Source organism: Neovison vison, chromosome 12, assembly GCF_020171115.1.
Source record: "Neovison vison isolate M4711 chromosome 12, ASM_NN_V1, whole genome shotgun sequence".
Taxonomy (NCBI): domain Eukaryota; kingdom Metazoa; phylum Chordata; class Mammalia; order Carnivora; family Mustelidae; genus Neogale; species Neogale vison.
The window spans coordinates 3,531,069-3,554,383 of NC_058102.1; the positions used below are offsets into that span (position 1 = coordinate 3,531,069).

A 23,315-nucleotide genomic window follows, 5' to 3' on the forward strand; every position below is an offset into this window, starting at 1 on the left:
TGGAGCTTCGTCAAATGGTAACCCCCCACTAAGTGGCCCTGCGGGCACCTCCTTGGATGCTCAGGCCTTTCCCTGCTCCCACGGGCCCGGGGAGAAGCAGCCACGGATGCCCCTCATTTGGGGGGTCGGCAGAATGCCACACCGCCCTGCCCACCACGAGATATGGCACAGGTCATCTGCGGACCCGGAGAGAACATCTCCCACACTCTGCAGGCGAGGGTCCTCCGGAACTTGAGCTTCTTCTGAGCATGGGCCGGGCCACTGCCAACGCCAAGCAACAGCTCCCGGCCGCAGCAGCACGCCTTCTGCAGCGGCAACCCCGCTCCTGAGATCGCTCTGGCACGTCCCACCCGGGTTTCACATCTGCTAACTGCCTCTGACAGCGTCATAAATAAAAATTCAAAATGGGGGAGGTGGGGAGGTGGAGTGAGGGGGGTGGGGGGAGAGCGGCCCAGCAGAGGGTACGGCCCCCGGGGTCCGGTACGCAGCACTGGAGCAAACTTTTGGCTTCTGCACCCGGAGTTGGCCATATCTTAGCCAAACGGTCTCCTCTTTCCTCCGGATTCTAGGGAACCCAGGCAGCCCGGGGAGACGCTGTCGTGAGGCAGGCCTGGGCGACTTGGGCCTCTGTCCACGTTCCCAGAAACATGGCCTTCAGGTGCCAGCTCACAACTCTGGGGTGTTATGGAAACAGGGGGCCCCCCTGCCCATTATTTTGTGGTCAGATCACCCATTAAGGTTCTCCAAACCACATCAGTAAGATGGGGAGAGCAGAGGGGAAATCGTACTTTGATAGGATGGTACGAAAAAGCGTCCTTAATCCCGCCCCTGCCACCCCCAGGACGGGTTTCACTTTAACCGGATAGGTGCCCGCGAGTACAAACGTGCATTTTAAAATCCCAAATGGCTAGAACCAACGAACGAAAATAAAAACGGAGACAGGGACGGCCTGCAGGGACTGCCCTGGCTTCTGAAACCCAACTTTGAAGAAATTCATTTCAGCGTTACCTTACAACCCTGTAATTATGGCAAACGTGCATTCCTTCACCCATTTCTTCCTCCCCACAAACTCCCCAGGGCCGCCGGCTGGGCCTGTGTGTGAGCCGCCTATAAAGGGGGATTTATTACGAAAAGTTATGAGTTGTTTTTCATTTTATGCCACCATAAACAAGAGCCTCCACACAAGGGCCTTTCACTCACCGGCCCAGTGGCCACCAACGCTTGACTGCAGCCCCTGAAGCCCGCTCTCCATAAATGCTTGACCAGCAGGGGAAAAAAAAATTAAAAAAAAAAAAAATTGGCGCTTTGGCTGGCTTAGGAAAGGAATGAAAGATGTCAATTTTTCAAAGAGGGATTGCTGCTTCCAGATCACCCTTCCAAACACATCGCCCCTAAAAACAGATGCTTGCTTTCTCTCTTTTTTCTATTCTGGTGAAGATAGCTGCTCTGGCTATTCCTGTGTCCGACAAGATTCTGTCTGGCAAACGGTCCGCACACCTGAGATCAGAAACCGTATTTCACAAATAACAAGTTCCTGAATTTTAACGACGGCCGCGGAGTTCTTGCCAAGCTGGACGGGCCGCCGGTTCAAGAGCAGCCTCCCGGGTCTGCGGAAGGCCTGCCTGCTCTACAGGCTCTTCTTAGAAATCCCTTCATTAATATTTAAATACTCACTAAGTAGTGAAAGTGAGAAATGCACTTACCATCCTCAGGAGTCTCCCCGGAACCCGATGGTGACCCGGGACACGCAGGTCGACTGCCCTGCCCTTGGCGGAGGAGCGCGCGGGGACGCGGCCGGCGCTGCGCTCTCGTGCCTGCACCGCACAGGCCCTGGGCCACGGGTCTGAGTCCTGGTCCGAAACGCTTCCCTCCTTGCGCGTGTAAACCGCAGAGCGCAGCGCGGTGCCATCTCCCGCAACTCTTCGCAGGGCGGGACGGCTCCGGGACGGAGAGACGGCCGGGCGAGGCGCACGGCCAGGCCCCAGCGCCCATGTCCCGCACCGCGCCGCTCCTCCTCTTCTGACCCCGGCTTGCCCGTACGGAGCCGCCGGACCTCTCCGAGGAGCGGCGGACAGCACCCGGTCTCCGCGTCCGCGACTAGCGCCTCGGGGGACCTTTGTCCCCGACGAAAACGAAAGCGCGCCGGGCCGGGGACGCCCACGCCCTGCCGCGGAGGTCCGGGCCGGCGCGCCCCGCGACTTTCTCCAAGTTCACGTGCTTCCCGGGCCGGCGGGAGGCGCGGGCCGCAACTTGCAAAGCCCGGCCGTCGGGCGCGCTGAGGGCTGCGGGCGGGCTCGGGGCGGCCCCGCGGCGCGGCCCGGGCACAATGGGCGCCGCCGGGCGGGCGCGGGGACAGCGCGGGCCCGGCTGCCGCGCGGCCGCTCGTCTGGCGCGGCCCGGGCGCCGAATGCGGCGGCGGCGGCTTGGCACAGACGCGCCGCGCGCCCGGTGCATGCTAATGGCCGGCGGCCGCGCCATGAATTATTCAGCAGCGGCGCGGAGAGGGCGAGCGCGGCGCGGAGGGCGGCCCGGCCCGCGCGTCCCCCGCCGCTGCGAAGCCGCCGCGGCGACTTCCCAAACTTTCCCCGGTCGGCACCGAGGATGCGGCCCCCGCGGCGCCTCCGTCCCCGCCCGAGCGCGCCGGCCGCGCTTCCCACGTTGCCGCCTATTTTATGTCTTTTGTCTCGGAGTTGGCACCTGTCCCAGAGAGCGCGTTTCCCTGCCCACCCCTTCGCCGCCGGATCGGGGCGGGGGAGGGGGTACGGGGGACCCGGAGAGGAGGAGACGGGGAGGTGGGGGTGGGGGAAGCAAGGCGCCTACGGGCCCCGCAGCCAGGAGAGACCTCCCGAGGACAGGGGCCGTGCCCGCGGGTCCGGGCGCCTCTGTTCCGCGGGGAGGTCAAGGCTTCGGCTGTGCCCGGAATACCAACGAAGCCTCGGGGGGCCCCCGGCCGTGCCCGCTGCGGGCGAGGACGGGCCGCGGCCCCTCCCCGACTCCCACCACCCCCCTCCGCCGCGCACCCTCCTCCGGGGGCCGGCGCGCGCGGGCGGGGCGGGCGGCTCGAGCAGCGGATTCGCCGCCCGAACCCCGCGCCTCGCCCCGCAGGCCCGCGTGCGCGCCCCCGCGGGCACGCCACCCCCGGCGCTCCCCGCCGCGCGCCCCCGGCCCGCTGCCCCGCCCGCCTGCCGGCGCGGCCAGGGGGCACCGCGCCGCGAGGACCCCCATCGGCCTCCAGCATCGCGTCCCGGGGCCGCGCGGCTGCGGGGGCGGGCGGGCGCGAGCCCTGGTCCCTGCTCGCCCGGCCGCCCTGGCACGGAGGCTGCTGCCGGAGCGCGCTCGGCGGCTGCGTTCCGAGGCGCCGGCTGCCATGATTGCGGGCAGGAGGGGCGCGCGCGCAGGCTCTGGCCCCGCTCAGGGACCCGGGGCGGACCGACGGTCTCCGGCCTGCGCGCAGACCCGGGCGCGCCGCGGACGGCCGCTAGGGTGGCCGGCTCGGCACTGCAGGGGCCGGCGTGTGCCCCGGAGCTCTGGACAAAGTCCCGGGCCAGGGCTCGGGGTCGACGGCGGCGGCGGCCTTCCCCCAGGGCAGGGTGCGTGCCAGGCGACCCCGCGGCGGCTTTGCTGACAGCGCCCGTCCGGCGGAGGGAGGGGCGCGGTGCCAGGTGTGGTGGGGGGCGGGGTGCACGGGATCTGGTGAAGTGGAGAGGGGCAGCGCACAGAGCCCAGAGATGGAGGGGGTGCGCAAGGTGCCTGGCGGAGGAGGGGTGCCCTCAGGGTGCCGGGAAGGCGTGGGATGGCGGGGGCACCGTGCCCAGGGCCGCTGCCCAGCTTGGAGCTCGCTCTTCCTTCCCCGCAGAAACAACTTCCTGCTCCGCTAGCCTAGGGCGGAGGAGCTGCGGGGGGTTCTAGGCCTCAGCTTGCCTCCTGGAGGCGACTACACTGCAACACCCCGGGACCGCATGGCTCCTTTCCGCGCCCCCTCCGGGGGGGGGGGTCTCGACAGGCCGGGCTCCAGGGTCCCGCCTCTGGTTATAATGCCAAGGAGGCCCCAGCAGCTTTTTTCCTGCCGCCTGAGTGATTTCCCCGCAGAGAGTCCGGCCTGGCCCTCTGACGCTTGGGGACAACACCGGGTCACTATACTCAGACCCCCTCTCCCTGTCCGGGCATGAACCTCTTTCAGAGCCAGATGGACCTGGCTGTCCCCGGACGCCCGCAACGGGGGCCCAAGAGGAACAAGGCCTCTTGGGCCCCATCCCAATGTCTCTCTGTGCCTGTCTCCCGCACCCCCCCCCCACAGCCGGCCTTGGCATTCTAACCAGTGTCCCTTGACGTCACATCTCGCCATTTCTGTCAACCAATTGAAACTTGCTCGTTGTCATAAAAATATATATACTTTTTATGCCATTGGTGCATTCAAAAGTTCCTCGTGTGCCCTGCTTCCCAGGAAACTCCATCCCATATTGGATTGGACTGCCCAGAAAGGGGGAACTGGCTGCCCGAGGCAGGGCTGGGCTGGGGCGGCTGGAGCAGCCTTGCCAAGGCCTGAGCTGACCACCGACCCAGCTTAGAAGTTCTCTAGACCCCTTTGATCTTGGCCTTGAATTGTGGCTGGACACCCCCCGCCCCCCCCATGACAAACATGGTTTCCTGGGGGAGGGGAAATGTCCAGGACATATTGAGGAATCTTCCAAAATGGTTTTGCTGGGTGTTAGGCTCTGAGTGTAGCCTCTTTCTAGGGACGGCTTTTCTTACTCCTATGAGAAAATGGAGTTTTATGAAATGCTTTCCGGCTCATCTTCTCACTGAAACGCTGACCAACTTTCACTTTTCACAGCTGCTGACGACAGGCAGAGCAGAGAGAGCCCAAGCAGGGGTGACTTCACAATGGGGTGGGTTTCACTCTTTTCCCGGGGAAGATCCAGGGTGGCCCTCCCAGACCTGAGGACTGTGGGGGTCCAGAGCTGGAAGCCTAGGAATTCTGTGTTCCTCCTTCCTCAGAAATGGACACCCTTGTAGCGGTTTGAGACGCAGGAATGCCGTGCCCATGTTCTAGCAATACAGCAGAAGGACAGTGTCTCCTGTCTAGCACAGTCCTTTATAATTTTCTTCCCTATTACAGTGCCCAGTCCCAACCTGGGCTGCAGGGTAAGAGAACAGGTTGCTACAAGCTGAGTATGTGCCGGGCGGTCCCAAAGAGCCGTCCAGAGCCTTCTTTCCACACCGAGGAAGAACCCGAGCACCAATGGCCATTACACACACCCCCCACCCCGTCCACTCATCTCTACTGCATGGTTCAACTGCTTCAAAAAACACATTAGACATTCTGTGGCTTAGCAACTTTGGGGACTCCAGAACTACAAAATGCTTTCAGGGACGGGCTGAATGCAGGCATCTAAACACACTGTCTCGGGCCCTTTTAATACCAAACCTTGTTTTTCCAAAATAATGAGCAAGCACGGTTAATGATCGAACCGGGATTTTGAAAATAAATATATTTTCACACAAAACTGCTCCCAAGGGTAAACCCTGAAGTTGTGCATACCTTTGCGATAACGTTCACAAACGCGCGCGCACACACACTGTAATCTATTTATACTCTCTTCCCTAAACACTATAAATATTATAACTAATGTGATATATATCTTGTGATTAAATTGGTGGATTAAAACACTGAATTTAAAAAGCCACAAAGAGAAAGAGATGATCTTACCTTATGCCACTTAAAACTTTTGTTCCTTTGGCAAAATACAAATTTGACAACTGTATCATTACTGAAGGCAATAAGCAAACGTTAGCATATCAGCTTTGTAATTTTCACCTGAAATCATTGTATAATCATACCAACTTGCTAACCTTTTTATTAGCTGATTTTTTTCGTTCTCTGCACACAGTAATAAGTTAATTTAATGCCATTTTCCTCCTCCCAATTTTTATTTGGTAAAACAAGAAGTTGGATGAGTCAGAACAATATTTGAGAACGCACAATTTTTTTTTATCCCCTCTGTACTTGGCAAGGATTTACATATAATTTGGTTGTGAATTCAGAAATCAAATTCCGCTTTATTCAAGGAAAATAATAGCTCTCTGGTAATTTCACCGGGCATTATTTAGATTGGTTTTTTCAAGTCTTTTTCCAACTTGCTATAAAATTACATTTTTCAAAGTAAATCATTTTTTAAAATGTGCTCAAATTATCAAAAAAGAAACCTAGAAGATTTATGTTGTTGGTGAGTGTTATCGATGGACAGCCTTCCTGGGAGAACTTGGTCTGTGCCTGTGGGCCATACCACGCCTAAGGTCAGATGCTCAAAAAAATAAGTCCTAGGAAGGCTCTCGATATAGCAGGATGTTTACACTATTGGCCTTATACAGTTATTTTTTCCTGATTTCTCCCCAGATCTGCCTAATGGGAATGCAGCTGGCGACTTCCTGCTCTGCCCCTGAGCCCCGGTGTCCCCGGCTCAGCCTCTGGCCTCACACCAGCCTAGGAAGGCCACGGGCATTCCAGTTCACTGTCTCTTTTCCCAACACCGTGACTTTTAATGGTTAAAAAATGTCAGTATCCAAGGCATTCCAAGGACTTCGTAAACAGATGTGTTTAATCTAATTAAAGCAAGCAGGATGCGTGTGACTGAAAACTTACATTTTCACTTGGGTTTTGAACATCCAGCTTGCACACTCAAGAATAATGATATTTTCAAAGCTGGCCCAATAAGCTTGAGATTGTCAGAGCGTGGTGGTTCCTGGGTGAGATGCCCCTTCTTCAGTCATCCCAGACAATGTGCCCTTTTGAGGAGCTACTGGAGGCTAAGGGTGCGGCGTGGAAAGGCAAACAAGCTTTAACATTTTTTTTCTTTTTTTTCTTTCTTTTTTCTTTTTGTGTGTGTGTGTGTTGTTGTTGTTTCTCTTATCTCAAAGTAGCCTGCAGGTTTGGAATTCCATTTCTATCTATTTCATAATAATGTGTACCCCTACTTTATGCAGGCTTTAATTGCACGCTCAATGATTTGTGCACAAACTCACTGGCATCAATTTACCTTGGGTAAGCATTTTTTTTTTTCTTATGGAGATGCCAGGGCAAAGAAGCCTGCTAGTGTAGCTACAGGTAAACCGAGGGAAAGATCATCGAGTGAGGGTCTCGGGCTGGGGAAGGAAGTGCAAGCAGCCCCACAGAAAGGATTCCTTCCTTGCAAACGTAACGAAGCATTTTCAAAATCCTTTGCTTTCGTTCACCCCATTTTGTGTCAACCTTGGCATAGTTCACTAACAACCGAAATAAAACTCTAGCTATAGGACAAGCATGTTTGAAGAAGAAAACAGAGGGCAGAAATCTACACTAGCAGCCGCCCGCCTCTCCCCAGGAAAAAAAGAAAAAAAAAAAAAAAAAAAAAAGCCAGCATGCTGGCAGACCATTTCTGTGTCTTCTTTCCTAAAATACAAATATATCCACATATATATGGAACAGACTTCATGTGTCTGCCCCAACGACGATGAATAGCACGCCCCACGCTCCCTCCTAACTGATGGGTAGTAACTCCCGCATATTCCCATGCCTGTATATATTATACATATTCACCTGCATATTCACATGCCCGCATATTCACATGCCTGTTCAGAAACACGTGGGCAGCTGTTTTGTCAAATTTAACACACTCGCAAAGTCCACACATTCACCTTTCATGATGTGTTACCTGCATACGTATATTTTTTAAAAAATCTAACAATGCTGAAAGCACTCTTAAGAGGTTAAATATTTTTTTTCAAATAAAAGGAGAGCCTAAAACGACCAAAAGTCTGCAATAAATGTGTGTTCGGTCCCATATACGTCTATATATGTGAATATACTGTATATAATACATACGTACCGGCATCAAAAATTTCTCCTTACAGATCAAGAATCAAGTGAATCTTTTTCATTCCCAAGTAGTAACAACACAAATCAGAAAAAAATGAATTAAGGATGACAGACCAATACCCCTGGTCATCCATGCATCCATCAAATGGCAAAGTGAGGTCCTCGGCATGACATAAAGAATGAGAAAAAGCACAGAAGAAAATAAAGTTTTTAAAAATCAAAATTAACTCTTGACAAGAAGTGGACACTGAATTTATTGCAGTTGTACAATTCTGTAGTCCCTCCAATGGAATCATCACCAATTAGGAAACCGACACTTTCTAAAGAATTTAGCCTGCCACCTATAGCAAATGTGTATTAGCAATTAAAGGCAGATTGGAATTTGGAATTTAACAGTTTCTGGTAGACAGTTACCAACTTCCATGAAAATGAAAAACATCAGAAAATCTGAATAGAATTTCTCTCCCCAAATATCCAAGGAATGCCTTCATTTCACGTGTTGAAAAGCCTTGATTTATTTGAAATATTTTTGCATCATATCAATCCTTTATATGGAGCCTGAAATAGCCATTATTTCAATAACTACATCGTCTTTTTGAATCACATCTAAGCAGACTTTGCCATTATACATTTAAAGCAATTTTAAACTTGAGAAACTGTCATGTTTATTTAAAAATTTTTTTTAAATACTGCTGAAAGTCAGCTCAATTGTTTTCTTCCCCCCAGATGAAACGAGAACTTTAGCATCATTTCTTAGCCATACAGTTTCTCAGTGAGCTAGGTAGATTATAAGCCCTTAGAATAAAGAAGAAAAGAAAGGAAATAAATCCTGATTTAGAACTCAAAAGGCTCATTGTTAAATTGCAAAGGACAGCAGGAATGTTTTTTTAAAATCAAGATTTCACAGATCTGTTCTTTAAAATGACTGCAAAGAACCCAAGCTGCCTGCGAAGTAATCACATGCAGAATGAGGGAATTTTTAGGGGACAATTTCAAGTTGTTTCCGATTTGACCATGGTGGTCTTACCGAAATACTCCCGTTTTATTTTCTTAAAATCTAATATGATTTCACACCACAGAGGCAAGTAATTTGCCTTGTATATAATACAGTTTCATTTTCCTGAATGTGCCTAAATATTGTAGCTTTTAGTTCTGGTTAACACGGAGACAAGGGTAAAGCAGGATTTTGCATGTATGCCCTTTCTACAAAAAGTCAAGAAGTGTTTTAGGTAAATTTATCACTGAAGGACAAGATAATATTTAATGGCTGCAAAGGAAAATACTCAAAAACAGAGCCGATGCTGTTGCTCTGTTTTGTTTCCTGCTATTTACAGAGCAACATTCGGTGAAATTCTTCATATTAAAAGGACACGAAGTTTATTTCTTTTAACGAAGAGAAAGGGGTAGTGTAAACCATCGGGTAAGGGGTGGCCTGGAATTTGCAAATAAGAGTCGACATAATTTTCACACGAGGAACTTGTATTTTAAAAGAATCTATTTCAAAATTAAGAGAGAAGTGCACAGGCTTGGCTCTCCATGAGACTCCCAGGAAGTGATTTTTAATCATCTTCAAAACTCGAGCCTTGGCTAATATCTTCCCATTAACCAGTTTTTCAACTCTGTATTCTAGACTGGCTACGCTTCCAAGGTGGCCCCTTCTGCACCGTCTCATCTAGGAGTGACGGCCGCTTCCTTCCCCCACATCGACAACCTGAAATTGACAGTCTCTCACACCTAGAATGCCGGAAACTTCTAGGAGGGCTCCGAGGCTTACTGGGAAACTTCTCTCACTGGGGGGAAAAAAAACAAAAACCAAAAAACAAAAACCTTCTCGACACACACCTGGATCTACAGATTTGGAAAAACTAACCAGCTGCGGCCCAAAACCAAAACACTCAACCTCCCGAACACAGTCTGCAAGAAACACAGAGCCCTTTGACGCCACGCAAAGACTTGTAAATAAAACAGCTCCAAGGCAGACAGGCTGAATGAGCCTCTTAAAACAGCCAGTTGGTGCCTCAAAATTTAAAATTAGAACATTAAATGTTAACAACACGAGGATATCCTGGGATACTTGTGTGCGCGCGTGTGCACGCACACTTGTCTCTCTCTGTGTGTGTGTGTGTACACACATGTGTATGTGTATGTAGGAATACAAGTTTTGCCGCCCTACGGCTTGGAGCTGATCCGAGGTCCTGCTGGAGAGCCCCTAAACCAGGCAACAGGCCGGCTGTCCCCGCATTCACTTTGGGCCCCTTCCTCTCTAATTATACATGTGCGAACACCCAAAGCCAGCGAAAACACAACCTGCTGTAGATAACAAGGGCCGATCTCAGATACAGAAAAGTCTTTGCCTGGAATAAATGGTGATTTGTGGAAGGCAAACCAAGCTGACCTCATTCTTTGTCATTAGGACAAAAGCGGCATAGCCCGTGTTGGGGAGTGAGGCAAGGGCCGGCAGCTCTGGGAGACACAGGGGCTGGATTCCTCTGAGAGAAAGTCATGTTTTGCGGGTTGGGCCGGGGTTTGGGCCCCGCAGACCCTTACCCTAGCTAGGCTGGGCATGGCCGCAGATACAGTCTGGGCTTAGACTCTGGGATCAACATTCAGGGCTCTCGGGCATCCATGTCAGAAGGAGGAAGGTCTCCAAACCGTCAAAGCCAATCCCCGAAATTGGGGGCCATCTCCGTGTCCTGTCCAGAAGCCTTAAGGGGACAAGGACGCTCTTTATCTTGCTCAGTTGCTCCCCACGCTTGGCCCCCACGTCCTTCGTCTGGCTGATGCAGAGGGTTTCCATACTATTCAGGGCAACAGAAAGAGCCAGAGCACATGGTCCGGGCCAGGTACCGCAGGAGTCGCTAGGAATTTCCATCACGAATCAGCAGCCTTGTAGTAAAGGGTTCTTCCTGTGCTAATAAGGAGAGCTCCTCAAGTGCGTACCACAAACGCGTCCTAATTTACTCAGTGTTTCCCCTGTCTCTGTCTCACGGGATCTCACAGCCCGAGAGGAAGACGCAACCAAAATGATGATGCCTCCCTATAAGCCAGGGAAACTGAGGCCCACGTGGGTGGAACAGTGACTTGGCCTGGGACCCTAACCCACACATGCCACTTTGATATTTTGCCTTGCTTGCTTGCTTTTTCTTTCTTTCTTCCTATACATCACCACCCACCTCTTCCTACTCATACACACACAGGTTTATTTTATAGGTACGAACCATTCCCAGGAAGAACAGAGCCTCATTGAAATCTGGGTCCCAGAACTGCTTTAAGCTGGCCAGCTCTGGCGGTCCCCCACCCCTGCAGCCAGATTCGGTCATCTGAGGCGTCCACCCTTCCCAGCCAGGTGCATCCTGATTTCCCCCTCAAGTCTGGGCTGGGATGAGTCTATGTCCTGTGTAAAATAGTAGACACAGGTTTGCCGCTGGGGCCGCCAGAGTCCGCCTTGGTCGGGAGGACCAAGCAGCCTCGCCTGAGCTCAGGAGCTGTGATGCTCTCTGTCCACCACCCTTCCTACTGGGGGGATGTGGGGGGCAGCACCCCGAGAGCAGGATCTCCCCAGCCACACAGCCAGGGTGGCTCTGAGCCTCACCTGAGCCTTCCCCCTGCTTTCTGCCTTCTCTGAAGCCGGCAGGCCCATGCCAGTCGTTTTAGTATAAAAGACCAAGCAGGTGACCAGGACGGCCAGGGAAAATCTCTAAGTCACACAGCAGCAAGGACCACTGACACCTGGCTGCCTGTGGAGAGGCTCCCCGTGGCAGTTCTTACCGGGAGGGCTGGCCCGGGGCCCAGGTCCAGACATCCGCATTCTGCAGGGGCACACATAGCGGATCAGATGAACTAATTACTCGTCAGAGCAGAGAAAGGACAGGTAGGGACTGTGGCGGTGGGGGACCGACAATGAGGAAGGGACAGTGAATGAGGAGACCAGGTCCTCTAGGAAATAGCACTAGGGACGGTGAGCCATGAGGGCACGACTCCAGGGCCCTTCCCTCTCCGGCAGAGATCGGCACCACATATGGAAACGTACCCAGTGCTGGCCTGGCTGCCCGCTCGCCCCCAGCCCCGCTCCGTCCTCCCAGCAGAAGGGAATGGCCCACGGCTCCAGGACACCATACTTTCCCGAAGCCGGACTCCGTGTTAGGACGTTCCACCCCACAGACAGCACGCTCAGAAACACAAGTAACATTTAAAAGAGGCTCCCTAACAAAGGTGAGCGAATGCAGCTATGGGATTCATGAGGAGTGGGGCAAACGAGAACTAGAGATCACCAGGCTCGTCTTCAAAGCAAAGCCTTCCAAGACTCCTTCCTCTTTCCTTTCTGCACCTGACTACAGGAGAAAGTCCTTTTTAAAAAACACCAAAATCTTAAAAAAAAAAAAAAAAAAAAAAAAAGAGTTACAAGGAGCTTCGTCACAAAAGCTTTTTGGGGTAAAAAGTATAACCTTAGCCAGGATTTGAGGGAAAAACAAAGAACACAGAGGACACAGAATGGCCAAGGCCCGACTTCAGCCACCACGGCCTTACTAACATGTTCTCATCCCCAGCCCTCCCTAGAGCTGTCCGCAGACCCCAGAGAGGCTGTGAGGCCTGGAGCCGGACAGAGCCCCTGAGCCAGAGCGGGGTCTGAAGGTCCCTGTTTTCCCTCACTTGGGACTCAGAATTCTGCTTCCCTGGATTTCCTTTTCTTTCCCATCTGCCGGATTCCCCGCAGAAATAAAGAGCAAGAAAGAAAAACAGGGTCCAGTGAACCTCTCTTCTCTGCACCACCACCCAGCCTTAAGGGCCCTGCCTAGAGGTGCCTCCTGTTGGGGTCCTGAGGTCCTTCCCCCCAGGGGACAGGTGCGCGCGCGGCCGTGGTGGCTGCCTACGGTCTGTCCGCGGACCAGGCTCATCCGCCAGCCGGGGCTAGTCTCATGCAGCCCCAGGGGTGCCAGAGTCCGGGCTGGGCAGGGACAGGGTTGTGCCTGCAGCAGCTCCGGTGGCGGCGGGAAGGCCCGCGAGCGCCTCCACCAGGCAGCCCCGGGGCTCGCGGCGCAGGACCTAGGGCAGGGTCCTGGAGGGGCCCGGGCGGGGCTGTGCGGCAGCGGGGCTGGGGCCTGGGGCCTGGGGCCTGCGGTCCGCATCCCGCGCAGAGCCCAGCCTGAAGTCCGAGCCTGCGGCTGGGTCTCCCCGAGCCGGGCATCGGGTCCGTAGGGGGCAGGACGGGGTCCGGGGTCCGAACCGAGGCCTGGAGTCGGAGTCGGAGTCCGCGGTCGGGTCTGCGAAGGGCAGAGATCGGGGTCCAAGCCGGGGTCCCGGGCCCAAGTCCTGAGCCGCGCAGCGGTCCGGGTCGAGGTCTCAGTCCGCGTGCGGGTCTGGGTCCGAGTTCCCGGCCAAGCCAGGGCCCGGGGTCTGGGGTCCGGGTCGGCGTCCGGGCCCCAGCCAGGGGCCGGGATCTGGGGTCCGCCTCCGGGTCCGGGTCCGAGCAGGGCCCGGGGTCTGGGGTCCGCGTCCGCGTCCGGGTCCCAGCCAGGGGCCGGGATCTGGGGTCCGCCTCCGGGTCCGCGTCCGAGCAGGGCCCGGGGTCTGGGGTCCGCCTCCGGGTCCGGGTCCGGGTCCGAGCAGGGGCCGGGGTCTGGGGTCCGCCTCCGGGTCCGCGTCCGGGTCCGAGCAGGGGCCGGGGTCCGCGGCGGCGGCTGCGGCGGCACGCGCCCCAATTAGCCGCGGCAGGCGGTGGGACGGCCCCACTGAGGGCGAACAAAGGGCGCGACCCCGGGGTCAGGGAGTCGCGGGCCGGCGGCCGCCACTTTGTTCGCCCGCCCTGTTTACTTTGCCGAAGTAAAGCGCACAATATATTGGCTAAAGCGGATTAGAGGGTCGCGCCCCGGAGGCCGGCGGGACCTCCCAGCCGGGCGCCTCCCAGGCCGGCCGGGCCTAGCGCGTGCAGACCCCTTCCCGCCCGCGTCCCCACCCGCAGAGACAGCCGGGGAAACTGAGGCTGCGCCCGCCAGGCCCCGCCTTGGGGGGCAGGAGCGCGGGCCCGGGGCCGGCCCAGGGCCTGGAGGGGGACTCGGGGGAAGGCCGGCGCGTCCTCGCGGGTCCCCGCAGGTCTGGGCTCCCCTGCGCCACGTGGCAGCCCGCTCAGGGTGGCTCCGAGTGCGCCCCACGGGGCCCTTTAAGCCGGCGGGGGTTGGGGGGGGCATCGCATTATTTCCCAGACCCCTGCGTTTTAAAGATTCTGCCTTTCCCATCGCAGCTGATCCTGGAAATTCATTTTACGGGGGAAAAAAATGACACTTGCTTGGAAGATACAGTATTTTAGATGGAAACATGGACTGATTTTTCCACATCACAAAATCCTGTAGCATTGTAGTTAAAAAAGAAAATCCTCCCCTCCTGTCTTGACACGAGATGTTCCCATGCATCTCCAGCTGTCAATCAGCAGGTGTCTTAAGATTGCAGAATAATATTTTGTGATAGGAAAGTCCTGCCAAAGTACAGCCGGGGCGGGGGGGGGGGGGTGGGTGTGGAGAAATGTGTTTTCTTTCTTTTTTCAAAGACAAATAATGAGTATAAGTAAACCAAGGTTTCCCGCCAAAGACCACAGTTTATCATCTGGCATTATGAACCCAAAATCTATATGCTTCTCCAGATAGGAACTTGAAGAACCTTTAAAATTGCCAAGCAGTAGAGGCAGTAAACATCAACCCCGCAATCAAGAACAGGGTCTAACCATAGGTGGTTAGACCAAGTATGGGACCACGTATCCAAGAAGAACAAGAATGCCCTTTTTTCCCTTTCCAATGCTATTGCTGAGGGGGCAAAAATATTTCTTCTTAAGTTCACACAAAATCTGAATTGAGTTTTTTATGCCCTGGTTGTGTAAACGTACATGTTTGGTTAGTAAACGCATGTAGTGTTTGATTAATAAACTATCAAGGTATAAATCTTTCATAAGAAATGAATAATATTTACTTACTATACATATCTGTTGGTCTAACGAATATTTCTGCTACATACCATCTATCCATAACTACTGAAGGAGAATACGCCATTTGTCTATACTTCTACTCACAAGCCTTTAAAACATTTTTCTTTTCTGCTTATAAAAATACCATGTGTTTAGAAAAGGGACAGCAAGGTCCAAAGCCTGAGTAATTTAAAGATAGATATTTAAGATAGAGATCATTTACACAGTAAACATAAAATGCAAATAATTCAGATGTAAAATACACAGAAAAAGGAAAATTCAACGATATGCCATTATTCAGAAGGAGCATGCTGTTGTATTTCCTTCCCAGCAGTAAACATGTGCATACAATTACATCACTTACATCCATATTTACTGTATGTGAAATGTTGTATCTGTTGGTACCCAAGCCCTTACAAACTCTTTGTCAACAGCATTGTAACAGGGACATACTATTCCATTATTTTGTTACATGATAATCTACGGACACCGTCCCCCATTATTCCAAATTTCATTTCTTGCTAATATTACTCTGCTGTATCTAACCCGGCCAACCAGTGGCCTTGCCTGCGAAGTCTGTCTGCCATGTGGGTTATGAATCGATCTCTAATGATCCGCTATTAGGGTGTCGAAGGGTGCATTCTTCTAAGGGGCATTCAGGCCAACCTCATACGCTCCATTTGTCCCATCAGAAACGAACGTGGAAATCTTAGAATTCCCCTAGATCACAGTTACCCCAGAAAGCAAGACGGGAATCAGTTTGTGCCCCCGCCGGAGGCCTGACGGATTTGTGGGACCAGCCGAGGCACATACCGGATTGCGACACGGCGTTTGGCAATGGTGCCCTTGCGCTGAAGGGCTGGCCCATATCTGCCTACCCAGCTGCTTGGCACGAACCCCCCACTGTGTGGTGGGTTTAAGTCAGGACCATAAAGCTGAACACCTTGGAAACATTATCTCAATAGTTCTGACAAAACTTTGTGTGTCTAAGAAGTGATTTGGCTCCAGCAGCTTCTTTTGCCGAGAATCCAGAACTCGGGCCTGCTTTTTCACCCCTTCTCCCAGCTGCTTCTGTCCTCCCGCCCCCTTGCCCTGTCCTGCACGGAGAAGGTCTAGCCCGGCTCTCCCCCATCTCCGCGGCCTGGGCCTTGCAAGGGGCCGCGTCTGGGGCCCCTGCCCCTTTCCTCCGACACCCTGAGTCAGCCCGGGCTCTGCCATGGCGCCGTATTGGCCGTCTGTCTGGCCTGCCCTGACTTGGCTCCCAGAACGGTGGGGGACAAAGCCTGGGGGCCGTGCAGCCTGAGGTCTTCTCCCCAAACACCGAGGCCTGCACGGGGGCCTGCCTGAAGGAAGCGACCTGTGGGCCAGGGAGGAGTTGCCCCTGAAGGAGAGCAGCCTGGAAAGAACTGGAGGCCATGGCAGAGAACTCCCCGAGTTCCTCCGAAAATAGGTGCCCCCAGGAACTGACACGGTGGCCGCGAAGAAAGCCTGGAGAGCAATCCTGGAAATGTGACCGAGCTGCAGGGGGGACAGGGATGAACAATTTCTCCCTTATGGGCATTTTCCTGCATTTTCCCAGTTTCACGTGATGAGCGTATATTGCCTACAAACTCAGAAAAGGATTGTATCACTGATAACACCGTATTAATTGTAAGTCAAGCAGATCTAATTCATCACCAGAATGAAACAAATTACTGTTAAACAGGTATGAGTTTAACATAAACAGTAATAATCCCACAAGGCTGGAGAAGTGACTAAGATGATAATGGCATTCACGTGGTTCCAGCACTTGGCCCTTTAGAAAAACACTTTCAAACAGAAAATGAAACTGGGCAGCTTTGCTGTGCAAATATTGGCTGCCTTATTCTAGTTCTGCAATAGCCCTTGACCGTGGGCTTGGACGGACACTATTCTTCTCCATTTAAATCTGGGAAACAGGCTTGGAGAAGCGACGAGCCCAAGGACGGGAACAGAGGCTGTGAGTCGGCCGTGTGTCCACAGTGGTTCCCACACCTTGTCCTGGTGCCTTCCTGCGGGGGAGACATTCTCCCCGGGGAACGCCTGTGTTTCCCGTTATTCCATTTTTTCCTTTCCCCCCCGTGACCGGAGGCGGTGCCAGTGGCCACGGTGGGACCGCAATTAGTGAAGATTTTCTTGGGTTTGTTTTAAAATACTGGTATTTGCACAGTCTGTGTATCCCTTGAGAGGTATGGGGCGCGCTGGGACGCAGCTGGCTGAGGTGTGCGGGCGCCAGCCGGGCAAGGACTGTCTTTGTCACAGGGAGAGCCGAATGCCACATTGCCCCCGGGAAGGAAAAAACACGGGTAGGATGACAACTCACGTTCCTGTCTATGGAACTTCTGAGGCCAGAGTCCCCCCCAGAAGAACTCATGATGCCCGTGTGGGAACATGCATTTTGTTGTCTTATTTTTTAAAACGGGGCCCCTTCCGGCCCCTTGATAACAACCGATGGGAACAGACCTACGAATCCGATGTATTTGATCTTAAGTCTCTTTCTTTCACAGCGAGTTAAAAGGCGAACCAGCATGCTGTCTTCTACTCTAACAGGCAACTGCTAAATTTGGATTTTGGGGGGGAAAAATTTTACTCCAGCTTGAAAATCCAATGGCTCTCGGAAAGCAAGTAAGATACACCACTCTTTATGCTAAAATCATCTTAACTGGTTACAAATAAATCAGGACAAAATGATGTGAGCAGAACATATGCCTTCCGTCTCTTGTCTTCGGGAGACAGCGTGGGACGAGCGGCAGCCTGTGGACCCGCGAGCCGTCGGAGAGTGGCCCGGGCCCCGGGTTTGGCACGTGGTGATTTTGAACACAGAGGTGTTGCGAACCTGGGCTTTTTACATTCCGAGGACACTTCCGGTTTCAGCCGAAGATTAAATTATTTAAAACAAATAATTATCATGTGTAATCAGCAGGTAAGATCAGTGAGTTGGAGACATTTATTTCCTCCCGGGAAGACATCTGGCACTTGGGATTTTTAAGCTGCGAGTAGATGGGCACATTTTCCCAAGACCCTTTATTTTCACTTCTCCTCACACAGGGCACAGCAAACCATCCCTGCCTTCTAAAATAAAAACACATGCAGGGGCACCTAGGTGGCTCAGTCGGTTAAGCCTCTGCCTTCAGCTCGGGTCATGATCTCAGGGTCCTAAGATCGAACCCCATATCGGGCTCTCTGCTCAGCGAGGAGCCTGCTCCCCCTACCCCACGCCTACCTCTCTGCCTGTGATCTCTGTCTGTCAAATAAATAAATAAAATATTTTAAAAAAAATAAATACAAACACATGCCGCTTTAATTTAGCAAAGAAAATCCAACACGCAGAATCTCTGCACAGATAATTTTTAATTAAAAAGAGAGAGACTGCTCGCCGTGCCCTCTACCTCTGGGACAGCAGTTACCTTCTCCACGTGTTAATAATTTAACTGTCAAATCACAACAAACAGCTAATTCCATCTTGGAGCCGCGAAGACTGCAACCCAGGAGGGAGATTTCCGTCATTACCACTGAGGCACAAATGCTGACAGAAGTCCTCCTTCCCAAGGGCCCCCAGACAGGGCTGGGACATGACTAATTTATTTTCTCTTATCCATCATCTATGCACCAGATTAAAATATTTATATCAGTCTGTTCACTTTAAGATGTGCGGAGCCGGCGTCAGCTTCTGAGCCACTCCTTGGGTGTTCATTTCTGGCTTTTCATTGTTTCCAGCGATGCACGGCCCTTCATGGGGAGCACTCTCAAAGACTGGTGGGATCTTTGAGGGGCGACCGGCACGCACGGCTACATACCTTGGGCACAAACCTCTCCCCCAGCTGCCCAAATGCCGCCTAGCCACAGTGACGGAGCTGTTCCGACACGTCTCTCCCAAGAGATGCCGGTGAAATCATGCAGGCCCGAGCCCTGCTTCGAGAAGGAGCTTGCCTCTGGCCAGGCTGGCTGATGGAAACCAGACCTTAGTCAGGATGCCCCAGCCGGGCACCCAGGTAGACAACGGGGAGCAGGGGGTTAATCAGGGAGTCGGGAGGGGTGCAAACAAAAGGCCATGGGTAGAGATGGGAAACCAGCAGGGGAAACCAGGCTGCAGGGCCCAGCCCAGCCAGGCGCAGACACAGGGAGCTCTGTGTGCCTGCCCGCTGCCCGGCACTGTGACTAACCGCCCCACTATTGTACCCTGAAGCCAGCCCTTTGTACCATCCCCCTGGCGTCTGGGAGCACGGCCGGCCGAAGAAAACCTTTCCAGCAGTCCCCCCTCATCCTGGAAGCTTGCGGCCTTAATGCCCATTCTTTCAGCTCTCGGGGATGCTGGGGGCCTGACTCGGCCCCTTGACCCGGGCCAAGAAGGGCCACCCATTTAAAAAAAAAAAAAAAAAAAAAAGAAGCAGAAAAACCAGTCTCCCCAACTCTGGGATGGGGGGACATGGGGACCTGCTCAACCTGCATTGCCCCACAGCAGGCCTGCACTGTAATGCCACGTGGGGCCACTGAGCCTTTGCAACCCAGGGAGCCCGTCCGGATGGAGACGCATGTGAGGACAAAAATCTGGAATTCAAAGAATCGGGATCCAGAAAAAAGGGGGGGAAACCTCATTGATAATTTCATATTAATTCCACACTGAAATACACAACTTTGGGATATATATTTGATAAAATAAATTTTATTTTTAGAGGGAATTTCACCTGTCGGTTTCCACTTTTTAAAAAAATGCGGCTGTGCGAACACGTCAAAGCCCGTGTCTACTGCGCGGGGCTGGGCGAGGCCGGGAAGGGGCCTCGAAGCCTCCTCCTCGCAGGGAGACAATGGCAGGGAGGAAGCACGGTGGCTCCGGGCCCAGCGACCAGCCTACACCCGGAGACCAGGCGGACCGGGCTCTCATGGCCGCATCTGGCCTCAGCCTCGTGTTCACCGGTTTCCAGAAGCGAGTCTCGCACATTCATGTGCCTGAGAATCCTTTATAAACACTCACATGTGTGTAGAAACACGCAAACACTCCAAGGCCCCGGATCCCCTTCACAGCTATCTGTGTGAACCCGGTGCCCGATGGCCCCCGGAGGCCTCCCTGGAGCCAGACATGTGACCTATGTCCCAGGACAGACTGGACCGACCAAGGGCCCCTTTATGACTTTCACGGCCCCTAACACCTTTGCCCCTTTCTCCCCTACATATGAGACAGGATATTTGATGACTGCCTTGGTATAAAGACAAATATGATCGAGGCTGAATTCTTCATTATATATTCATTATTATTATAGTTATTGTTTTCTCCTGATTTTAAAAGACATTAAAATTAAAACACGTTGATGGGCCCTCAGCGGGCACGGTGCCTCCCGGAACCCCGTCCCACCGCGCTCCTGCGACCCAGCCCGCCTCGCATCCTCATTCTCCTTCTGCACTGGGCACCCGCTCGCTGCTTCTCCGGGGGCGGATCACCTCCCTCACCCTAGAATCCCCTCCTCAAGTCCTGCCCAGAAGGGACAGTGTGTGAAACCCCCACCCGACGCCAGAAAACTTTCCAGATTTTTTTAAACACGAAAGTTAGTCATGAGACAGGTCCAGGATCCCAGAATGGCTGAAGGCCCCAAGTCAGGGAAAAACCAAGACACGATGCCCCCAGCACTGTGCAGAGACACCCTGGCTCAACCAAGAGACAAAGCCCTTTAGCCACCGAGCCCAGGCGAGGGCGGCATCGGAGGCCCCTGGGCCTGCCCGTGGGGCCCACCACGTGCCCCATGGCCTGCAGCCCTCATACCCGAGCAGCCTGTGGCCCAGCTGCTGGCCGGGGCTGCCCAGGCGGCCTTGTCTTTCCAACGTCTCCCAGCAAACGGCGCGGGGCGCCCTCCCATTCCGTCCTCCCTCGAGGCCCCAGTGCAAGGAGGGCCCGGGTGCAGGAGATGGTTAAAAGTCTGCATCCTTTTTGCATCCGCCTACAGAGGAAGCGCTGCTTTTTTTTTTTTTTTTTTTTCCCTCTCAAGCAGGAGGAGGGGGAGAAAAAAGCTGAGAGCAGCAATTCGCAGGCCTTGGGATGTTTTTCTCCTTGACAGCCCGGGGCCCCGCCTCGCGCACGCGGCCTTCCTCCGCCACGGCCACGCCGGCCCGGGCCGGTGCACACGCGCGGCCTCCCCGCCGAGCCGGCCCGCAGGGAGGGAGAGAGGAGGGAGGAGGCCGGGGCAGCGGCGGCGTCGCCTGGCACTGCCCGGCTTTGTGCCACCCCGCCACCCCCCCGCGCCGCTCTCCAGCCCCCCCCCGCCCCCCCCATGGCCCACTCGGGCCCCGCCGCCCAGTGCCCACCCTGCGCCCACCCGGGGTGCCCTCACCTTCCGGGGGCCTGGGTCCGGCTAGCGCCCGGGGCGCCCGGCCACGTCCTCGGCGCCGCCTCCGCTCGCCCCACCTCGCTGCCCGCACTCGGCGGCGAGCCTGGCACGGGGCCAGCGGCTGGGAGCCCGGCCCGGGCAGGGGAACCTTCCGGCGAGGGTGTGTGCGGGGAGGGGTGCGGGCCCCGGCGGTGCCCGCGGAGGGAGAGGCCCAGATGCCCGGCGGCCCCCCGCCCCCGCCCCGGCCCCTCTCCCGAGGCCCATAAAGGCACAGACAACACGGGCGGTTTAGTCAAAACAGTCATGTGCGGGAGCCGGCGAACAAACAAAAGCCCTTATTTATTTATTTAGTTCACACACTCAGATAAGGAGACGCCTTTTGTGCGCATAATTTCACACACCCCAGACAGGAGGCGACGCCGCGATGAGCCCCGCGCCGGGGCCGGACAGCCCGCCTGGCCTCGGGAGCAATTGCATCGCCGGGGCCTGGGCATTTCCATATTTAAATTGGGCAGCAGCGTATGATTAATTAAGAAGGAAAAAGGCAAAAAGGAAGAAAAGCCGTGGGGGTGGAGAGCCGGACATTCTGGGCAGCTCCATGTGCCAAGGTGCCCGCAGCAGCTTAACCCCTCCCGTGCCAGGCCCAGGCCCCTGGTGGGACTGGCTCCAGCAGGCGGCCTGGAGGGAAGGCTGCCCCTGCCCTCCGTGCACTCCCGGCCTTGGGGTGCACACCTGGGCCTGCCTTTGTGTCTGGAGGGCTACCCCAGCTTCAGATGCTGCCCTGGGAACGTTCCCTTCCTTCCATCCTTATTCAGAGCAGCTCTGAGTTGTTCGTTGCTCGGGTCAGCACCTTGTAAGACGTCTGGCAAGCCCTTGCTAGGACCAGGGAGAGCTTCAGCCCTTCCAGCCAGGACAGACAGACCCATCTTTTGCCATCCAGACTTTTACCCTACCCACACTCACGCTGCAATGAGGCCCTGCCGCCGGGGGAGGCTCCCAGATCCCCCCACGCTCACACAAGTGCCCCCTTTGCCAAGGGGCTGTCCTGAGGCCTTTCTGTCCATGAGAGCAGCCTGCCTGTTCTGGGAAAGGGACAAGAAGGCCCACAACCCTTCCAGAAAAAATCAAGGGCTGGGGTTCCGTGAGAGCCAAGGAAGTCTGTATTCCTAGAGGCAGACCCTGAGGAGACCTGGATTTAGGGTCTAGCCATTACTGAGGGTCAGCCCTGCCTCTTGGCAGCTGTAGGGCCTTAAGCAACTTATCTAGCCACTCCGGGTCTCAGTTTGCCCACCTGTAAAATAGGGATAATAGTGCCCACTCTTCCTGCCAACCCTGTGGGTTGGGGTGAGGAAAAGCAGCTCCTGATTGAGCAGAGGACCTGCCTGAGCTCCCAGAACCTTTGTCCTTGCCATAGGCGAAGGGTGCGGCCAGTAGGACCTCTGCATCAACCCAGAACAGTCTGAACCCAGGTTGCGGGGGTAGGGGCGAAGTTAAGGGCCTAGAGCTGGGACAGCATCGTGGATTATCCACTTGGGTCCAATCTAATGACATAAACCCTTAAAAATGGAGACCCTGGCCCAGCAGGGGTCAGAGAAAGAGAGATACAATGTCTTTCTTTGAAGATGGAGGAAGGGGCTAGAAGCCAAGGAAAGTGGGTGCCTCTAGAAGCTGGAAAAGGCCAAGAAAAGGATTCTCTCCGGGAGCCTCGTGATGGAACCAGCCCTACCAAACCTTTGACTTTAGCCCCTTGAGTCATTTCAGACTTCCAGCCTCTACCACTGCAGGATAATGAATTTGAAACCTGTGAGGCATCCTACCAGGGGACTTTCTTATGGCAGCAGTAGGAGACTAACACTACCTTCCTTCCTCCCCAACACGTCCAGATGCTTCTGACGGAGACTGGGGGTGCGGCCTGACTACTAGTCACTCCATACACGGGGCTCATCGGCGGTGGTGCGTGCTGGGCTGCAGCTAGGACACCTCATCCCTGCCCTCAGGAAGCTTCGTCCAGGGATCAGATGCCCTGCAGAGCCCTCCTGTCCTAAAGGGGCTCGAACCTCACCTCCTGGCTTCTGCTCTCCCTCCCTGTCCTCCTCCTCCCTTCCCCCACCTCCTCCTCTTCCTGCTTCTCCACACCACCGTTGACTGAGCCTTGCCCAAGAGTGGGCACCAT

General features: G+C 54.4%; 1 protein-coding gene across 1 annotated transcript; it reads right to left on the bottom strand.

The window, feature by feature from the left end:
* Positions 1-1,708: 1,708 nt before the first annotated feature.
* On the bottom strand, positions 1,709-23,315 carry LOC122892319 (basic proline-rich protein-like). The gene is made up of 7 exons (XM_044228622.1): positions 23,253-23,315; positions 21,146-21,290; positions 13,809-13,957; positions 12,727-13,533; positions 11,624-11,664; positions 3,021-3,690; positions 1,709-2,455 (listed from the first exon to the last, which is right to left on the bottom strand). Exons 1-7 carry the CDS (start codon positions 23,313-23,315, stop codon positions 1,709-1,711), a joined length of 2,622 nt encoding a protein of 873 aa, XP_044084557.1.

Bases quoted from the DNA above. Each gene is read 5' to 3' on its own strand.
- LOC122892319 (XM_044228622.1), bottom strand. From the start codon at position 23,315: ATGGTGCCCACTCTTGGGCAAGGCTCAGTCAACGGTGGTGTGGAGAAG. The intron at 13,534-13,808 runs GTGGGGACGCGG...GTGCCGCCGCAG, and splicing joins TTCCCCGGCTGTCTCTGCGG to CCGCCGCCGCGGACCCCGGC. The intron at 2,456-3,020 runs GTGCGCGGCGGA...GCCGGCCATTAG, and splicing joins GCGCCGGCCCCCGGAGGAGG to CATGCACCGGGCGCGCGGCG.